This window comes from Rhagoletis zephyria, unplaced genomic scaffold (assembly GCF_001687245.7).
Source record: "Rhagoletis zephyria isolate East Lansing unplaced genomic scaffold, Rhagoletis_zephyria_1.1 Rzeph_scaffold_04145, whole genome shotgun sequence".
NCBI lineage: Eukaryota > Metazoa > Arthropoda > Insecta > Diptera > Tephritidae > Rhagoletis > Rhagoletis zephyria.
This window is the reverse complement of record NW_016161228.1, coordinates 39,114-47,332: the sequence shown is the minus strand read 5'-3', so window position 1 is coordinate 47,332 and position 8,219 is coordinate 39,114. Positions and strand designations below refer to the sequence as shown.

At 31.8% G+C, this 8,219-nt stretch overlaps 1 protein-coding gene across 1 annotated transcript; it reads left to right on the top strand.

Moving 5' to 3' along the window:
• Positions 1 to 2,058: 2,058 nt before the first annotated feature.
• On the top strand, positions 2,059 to 7,983 carry LOC108370318 (alpha carbonic anhydrase 8-like). The gene is made up of 2 exons (XM_017625636.1): positions 2,059 to 2,146; positions 7,529 to 7,983. Exons 1-2 carry the CDS (start codon positions 2,103 to 2,105, stop codon positions 7,980 to 7,982), a joined length of 498 nt encoding a protein of 165 aa, XP_017481125.1. The 5' UTR covers positions 2,059 to 2,102; the 3' UTR covers position 7,983.
• Positions 7,984 to 8,219: the final 236 nt, after the last annotated feature.

Sequence of the window (8,219 nt, the reverse complement as noted above, 5' to 3'; positions counted from 1 at the left end):
TACAGGAAGCTTTCTATTTTCAATTTAGCCTGCAAAATTGTCGCATTAGAGCTAATTTTAAACAAATCTTGTAGACTTATTTATTTTATATATATGTACTAGGGCATTCAATCTCGAAGCATTTTAACAATTCCGGGATTTCGGAATGCAAAAAATTCTAATCTAATTTTTCGGGATTTCGACTTCATCACATTTTTTGCATTTAACAGTAGGTTCGCCTATTTTAAAGGGATCATAATACACCTCAGTAGAAGATTTTAAAATATCTATATATTAATACGCTAACGAAATTCCATACAAATCCATTCCTCCCTACTGCTCCTATGTTTCTCAACCAATTTTAATGATTCTTCTTTTGTTCGAAAGGTATTATTTTCCGGTAGGTGCCTGATTTGGTTGCACCATCTATGAATTTTTAAATTATTTAACAGAATGTATGTTTCTCCACCAAACAATATATGTAAGTGAGCTAGACGATTAACAGGTGCTGATGGACCTAAATCACTTCCCAGGCAAAATGAAAAAGTGTGTGAAAAAAGTGAAGTGGTCGAATTTCGACAACGGGGCGATACTAGTCTATATTAATTGTAAAAACCCCTTTACTAATATGTATCTTCAGAAATTCATTTTCCACAAAACGCCAACAAAATAAAATGAGGAACAACCACACTGTAAAATCTTGTTGTGTTGTCAATTGCTACCAGTTTTTTCGTTATTACACAGTTCTTGCACGAAATGTTTGAACAAGTACANTTGCTACCAGTTTTTTCGTTATTACACAGTTCTTGCACGAAATGTTTGAACAAGTACTGTTGTTCAGACAGGTTCTGAAATTCACGTCCGTGTTCAAATGGCTCCAGTTCACTTTGAATCAAAATTTTTGGTGTTCTGTATATCTCGTTTATCATGTCAAATGAGTTAATTTTTCGTTTTCAACATCTCTTTTATTCCGTAAATGACTCAGTAAAAGTGTCGGGATCCCGGAGCTGTAATCCCGGGATTTCGGGACATGGAATAGTGTCCGAGATTGAATGCCCTAGTATGTACGTACACAGGCTATAAATATAATTGTATGAGCAAATTCAAAGGTGTCAGCATGACTAAACTGCCTAGTACTGTGTACTGAACACTAGTCATACAGCCATTAGCAGTATTCAAAATCTTACTATGAACATATGTACATACATACATATGTATGTGTATGTATGATTCATAGAACATTTGAGAGAAAATATAAACATTTTGAAAAATTTTCTATCACCATTTAAAATCATTTCCTTCTTATTTCATTAAACGAGCAACTTTTTTATATGAATATATACATATACATATATATCCATAGGATTCTCGGATAGAGCTCTAACGATTTTGATGATATTTTGTACGCAGATAATGTTTTGCATTTTAAGGTTATCTAAATATGTAGGTACTATCTCCGCGAGGACTCGTATAAGAACGCCACCTATTCGAAATTAGTTACAAATTAATTCAGACATCCATCATAATATGGGCATCAAATGGAGAGTATTTTGAAAATCCCTAAATCAAAAATATGTTTAATAGGGTTGCCACCTATTTTGAATCGCATATTTATTTATTTTTTTGTTTAGAAAGTAAAGGTACAATATTACTATTCATTGGTACCAAGAGAAGGTTCTGAAAACAATGCTTTCCCTATATACTAAGTATTATCTCTTAGGATATTAGTGTAAGGTTGCCACTTATTTTCGATTCTACAAAATTTATCTAAAACATCGCAATATGAATATCAAATGAAAGGTGTTGATGAGAACTTTGGCCCGAAAATATTTTCGATCAGAGTTGCCAAATAATACAAATTTTTATTTTATTAATTTCAATCGGCATTATTATTGTATGTATACACAGTACATATACGCTCAAGATTTGTGCTATTCAGCGTATTTCTAAATCAACTAGAAAAGAAGAAAGTACTTATTCGACTTTTCTAAATAAATCTTGCATTGCAAAAAATGATTATGTAATTATACACATACGATGCTACGATTTCTTATTTATCTCTAAGTATGTATGTAGAATTTGTTATTTAAATTGAATTATGCATTTTTTTACTTTTTCAGAAAATGTTCGCATTGTGGTATTTGTCTTTTGCAATCGATGAAATACGGTAAGTCTATATTAGTTAAAATTAGACTTAATTATAGTGTAAAAGTACGAGGGCAGTTTGATAAGTTAGGAACTTTTGGATTTTACCGCGTAATAAGCATAAGTGCAACACTGAATTTAAACATTTAAATTTTAACGGTCGGACGGATATGAAAATTTTTCTAAGAGCTTTGCGATGTTGGTTATAAATTATAGCATACTTTTAGGCTTGCGCAGTTTAATGAGGCACACACACAAATGCATTATGCTTGTTTAGCGGAACAAAAAGCAAAACCAGCGATATTTTATATTTGGTAATTCATTGCAAGCGGCGGAAATTTAACGGTACGGACGGAAATGGAAAAACATCCTAATGTAACTTTTGAAAAAAAAAGATGTTCATTTATGGAGTATGGAGTAACAAAATGTTGCCAATTTTTAATATACATACATACATACATAACATTCATTAAAAAAAAATTTCCCACAAACAATGATCGTCGTCATAATGTCTTTATAATTAAGCTTCATTCAATTTTATTTATACATTATCACATACGTACATACATATGTGTGTGCATAAATACATGTATGAAGCAATTATTTGTGGAATCATCAACGCATTATGTAATTCTATTCCCACTGAGTTGACGAATATCTACGAGACTTATAAAATAAAATAAACAAATAAATTATTGAGTAAAAATTAATGCAAACGTTAGCACATTCTTGTTTACAAGATTAACGTATGTACATATGTACTACGCACACCCTGTGTCAAAATTATAACCGCACCAGAAATTACAAGTTTTAATAATTGATTTTCTTATAGATATTTAATTTTAATTTTTTTTTATATAAATATAAATAATTTATTTCAAGCAAGAACCCTGTAAATCCAAATTGCAAACCTTCTGCAATATTCAACAAACTTTCGTAAAAAACTCAACCACTTAATTAGATTTCTTATCTTCCATATTAAAACTCGTCGAGCATACTTACTTTGTGTGGTGGAAAAAGCACACCCCGTCGGCAAAAACAAAAAATTACCAAGCTACTTCAAACTTGCACTTTATAATATTAAAATTTAATGGGGTACAAAAAAAAGTTCGAACAAAATCTATTTTTATATGGAAGCAAGTGCGACAAAAAAATTCTCAAAAATTAACGATAATTTTTAGGGGCTTGAAACTTGCACCTACTTGCTACAAAACTGCATACCCAAGATTTTTCTAAGAAATCGCATTGAAAAGTTTAAAATTTTGATCAACAATTTTTGGTATTTCCTGAATTTTCCCGAGTTCTATATGAAATCGAAGGAATTAATTATGCAGATTTTTAGTGTTGATTTAACTATATTTTTATTAGAAAAAAATAAGGAAAAAATTAGTATGGAAAATATAAAAAAAAATAAAATCGTCAAAATGTCAGAGGTATTCATATTTTTGACGCTGACAGTAGTATGGACTTAAGTACGCGGCATACAGCCACCGACTACATCAGCAGATTGGAAATCGCAAAATCGCGATCACTTTGTAGATGCAAACATGCACTGAATGGTTCCCTCCGTACACCGTTTTTGTCACGTAGACTCTTTCTTGGTTTGTCAAAAGAAAATAAGAAATTGCAAAATAAAATAAACAAAAACACTCCTTCACACATTCGCGAATTTGCAGAAGTACTTACAGTATCGGTCATACTATTAGCACCATCCCAATTTCAAAGTGATATTGTTTGCCACTTATTTCCAATTAAAATACAGTTCATTCTCTAAAAAAAAAAACATATAAACCCAAGTTTAAAATTTTGTAGAAAACTAAAAAAAAAAATCAAAACCTTTTCACCCAAATTTAAAACTTTTTTCTCATAAGTGTTGGAAATTTATTTGAGCACATAGTTTTATTGAAAATTGAATGATTTTAGTGCAATAATTTGCAAGTTTCAAGTGGCTAAAAATTATTGTTGGTTTTTTAGAATTTGTTTTTTGCCGAAGGTTTTGTTTTGTTGTTTCTAAAAAATCAACGGTAATTTTTAGCCACTTGCAACGTGCACATTTTTATACTAAAACTGGAAGGGCTGTAATACACAAAAAAGTCGAACACTTCTGTGAAAAAAGTTTGAAATTTTGTTGAAAATTTGTTGACTTTTTTAGTTTTCGACAAAAATTTAAACTTAGGTTTATATGTGTTTTGTTGTTCAATGAATTGAAAAATCTCAAAAATATTTAAATAAACAAACATAACTGACAAACAATATCACGTTGAAATTGGGTTGCTTATGATAATGGCCGATACTGTATGTAGATATCGTCGTTTAAAGTACAAAACCGCGTATCAAGAAAATACAAAATATCTTATGTGAGGTTGCCCAAATTTTATAGGAGAGAGTAAAACTTTTCTAATTTCAAAACGGTTCTCTCTTTTAACCCTAATTATCCATTCTTCTTTAATCTAAGTATCGATATTTTAGTATATGTAAATGGATAAGGGCTTGATGCCAGGAGCTTCCAGTGAGCAAATATCTTTTTTAGCACAAATTTCAGTTACAAGGTTTTACAGAACCCCGATACGCGGTTTTGTACTTTAAACGACGTACATATCATCTTGGCCTGTTGACGCCAAACACTTCCCATGTCATCGTCTATATCTACAATTCTATTAACACTTTTATTAATCGCAAACAATTACTCAAAATTTAAATAGAGTTTGTTGCTGTGCTAATTTGTTAGAATCAACAATCGTGTGCTGGTAGATGTAGTGCATATGTACATATGTATGTGGAACAATTCTGCACAGAAGCACATTTCAACCCAATAAACTTTAAGTAAGCGAGTGAAATAAAATCTAGGAGAAATTGGTCTGAACGCAGTGCTATTTCTGCTATTTTCGAATATCCTAATAATAATTAAGTAACAAATAACAGAAAATCCACGAATCAGAATGCTCGCTACGGGTACGAAAGAATTTGTATCACTGAATTCGAGGAAAATTAAATTCCTTCCCAATTCCTAGAGCATCTTGATACATTTCTACATCAAGAAAATTTTTAAAAAACGTCGCTTACGTTATTTTGGCGGTTAGGGCTCGATATGATTACTAGATTCGAATGACACATTTCAAGGTTTCGAGATCATCTAAGACAAAGTAAACAATCAAACCTTGAGTAATTTTTTTACCCGAGTAATTGAAAAGAAATTAGATGATTGTGATGTATTCACTGGCACTATCGATGTGCCGATGTTACCGATAATTTTCCACACGAAAAAAATCAATATATTCAAAAAACTGGCGGCCAAATATAGTAAAACTGCGTTTTTAGTTTTTCTCTCTGACGTCAGGTTTTTTTTTAAAGGACTTTAAAATTTCTAGAATATCATTGAATAAAAAAATTATTCAAAAGATTCGGTGCATTGTAGAATAATAATATGGGTATCAATTAAAAGGAAATATTCTGTAGAAATAAAAAAAAAATAATTTTTGCATGCACCAGTACGAATAAGTATTGAAAATGTCCTATTAAAAATTTATCCTTGAATAGCCTTGGAAATTTCCAGTATTTATTTTTGAAAAAAAAATATATGTCAGGGAGTAATATGTTAACCACCCACATCCTCGAATTTCGTTCTTCTAACTTTATTAGTTTTAGATAAAAAAAAATAAATTACACTACTCTTAATAAGATATTGATAGTTACAATATGCATAAATGAAGATACTGGAATCATTACACTGTACAGCACTCGGCTGGGTATTGGAACAAACCAATTTTTATTTAAGATATTGAGTCATAGATAAAAAAGTAATTTCTCCGTTTTTCGAAGTTAGCCTCCGAAATCGAGATATGGGTCTTCGAAGTTCAAAATAGGGCCTTTGGTAAAAAATTATTTTTTATTATTATATATGAATAACTATAAAGTTCAAGGAACGAACCCGGGTCCTACGGAGTTGTAGTACTCACCACTAAACACTCAGCCACAGCGGTCGAACTGGAACATACATACCTACGATACTATCTTAGTTTATTTTCGTTTGACAATCGATAGTTTTCTAGCTCTAAACCATACTACCGGTAGTTATGTACATATGTATACATAAACTATCGAAACTATCGAATATTGCAACTATCGATAACTTTGCAGCTCTAATGTGAGCTTTTCTAAGTATCCAACAAAGAAATGTTTACCGGGTGTTTTTCTATTAATCATCTACCGGCATTTGCACCTCATGAACATATCGAACCCTAACCGCCAAAATAACGTAAGCGACATTTTTTTCAAAATTTTCTTTTTGATGCAGAAATGTACCTAGATGCTCTGGGAATATTTCTGCATCAAAAAGAAAATTTTGAAAAAAATGTCGCTTACGTTATTTTGGCGGTTAGGGCTCGATATATACATACATACTCATTTATAACATGCATTGTATCCATATCTCACTGCGTCTATCTAAAAACCATTTGTCGTTTGTTCATTTTATGAGCCGACCAATCACTCCGATTAACTGTCATAGTGAGTGATTGCAATTTTTTTTTGTATTATTAGCGCATTTGCATTTTCGTATACATAATATACAATAGATAAGTACATATCTATATGCTTACATATGTACTAATGTCTGTATGTATAAAAGCAGGTTATACTTTGTGCAAATGTAGACTCAAAAATTAGATCGGCAACAAGTGGTTAATTGCCTAGCAGTGAAAGACATGTATGTACATATGTTTGTATGTATGTAAATAAAATCAGTTTGCTAAATCATGTGACGAAATGAGCGTTGCACAGTCTCAACAGGTTGGAAACAGTACAATCTAAATAATACTTTTATTATAGAACTATATGTTTACAAATTGTGTACCTGAGTTTCGGGTGGTTTGTTTTTTTTTGTTTAATTTCTTATTGATTTTTTAAAGAAATAACAGGAAAAAGGTGCGGTTTATTGTGCACATGCATGCACTCATTATTCTAAGCGATTTGCAATTGCTTCACTAAGTAGATGCAATTAACAAATCGATTCGTTTTGGTGAAGCTTTTAAAATTGATTTTCCGATTTTAAAATTTGGCTGTGAAACATCGCTACATACATATGTACATATGTGCGTACATTAGTGTTGGGAAGTATCGAGTACTTTTGAGGATCCACTTCTTTGGTATCGATACTCTCAAGGATCGGGTATTTTTGACAGTAGTGGTGCACACTAATGTACATATGTACATACATAGATAGGCACTAATTATACACACGTTTTTAGTGACACATTTTAACATTTACTCGTTACATACATTATTGCAGTTATTACTGAAATTTTATTTTAATATATTTTTAATTATACCCATTTATTTGGTAAATTTAATTTTAATCACTTGAAAAATTTTTCTTTTCTTTTGGTTTTCACTTTTTTTTTTGTAGAAAACATTTCGGTTGGTTTTTTGATAACTTGAATATAAAGCTTGGCAAAAATGCTATAGAAAATAAGCCACAACCGCCGCTGCAGCCACAAACACAGCCAAGTGCAACGAAAAAGATCGCAGAAACTAAACCAGTGGTGCCGGAGCCCAAGCCAGTTAAACCAGAAGTGAAGCCCGCTGCCACCGTCGCTCCCCCATCAGTTCCGACTCCATCAAAACCGATTGAGAAACCCGCACCAGCCACACCACCTTCGACGCCCGCATCAAGCCCATCCGTAAAGCCAGCACCAAGTCCTGTTGCTTTGAAAAAAGAAGCAGTGACCGATGCATTAGATAGGAAATTGCAGGAGGTGAAGAAACCTTTCGAGAATGGAAATGAGAAACTTAAGGATAATTTGAAGGATGCCACAACTGGATTTTTACAAAAGGAGTCACAAAAACCAACAGAAAGGTAGAATTAGCATAAGTAGTTGGCAAATGCATACATACATAAGTGTTTATTATCCTTCATGTAGCGCTTCGCCCATAAAATAAAATAAAGCTTTTTCGATAAGTGCCACTTTTATTCGCTCTGCAAGCTAATAAAATGTTCAGTTCAAATACGCGAGAGGCAATGATTAGCCATTTCGTTTAGAGCTTGACAATAACAAATTCTTAGAATTTATACTCTCTCTTATTTGGTAAGAAAAGCT

Bases quoted from the DNA above. Each gene is read 5' to 3' on its own strand.
- LOC108370318 (XM_017625636.1), top strand. From the start codon at position 2,103: ATGTTCGCATTGTGGTATTTGTCTTTTGCAATCGATGAAATACG. The intron at 2,147-7,528 runs GTAAGTCTATAT...TTTTTTTTGTAG, and splicing joins TTTGCAATCGATGAAATACG to AAAACATTTCGGTTGGTTTT.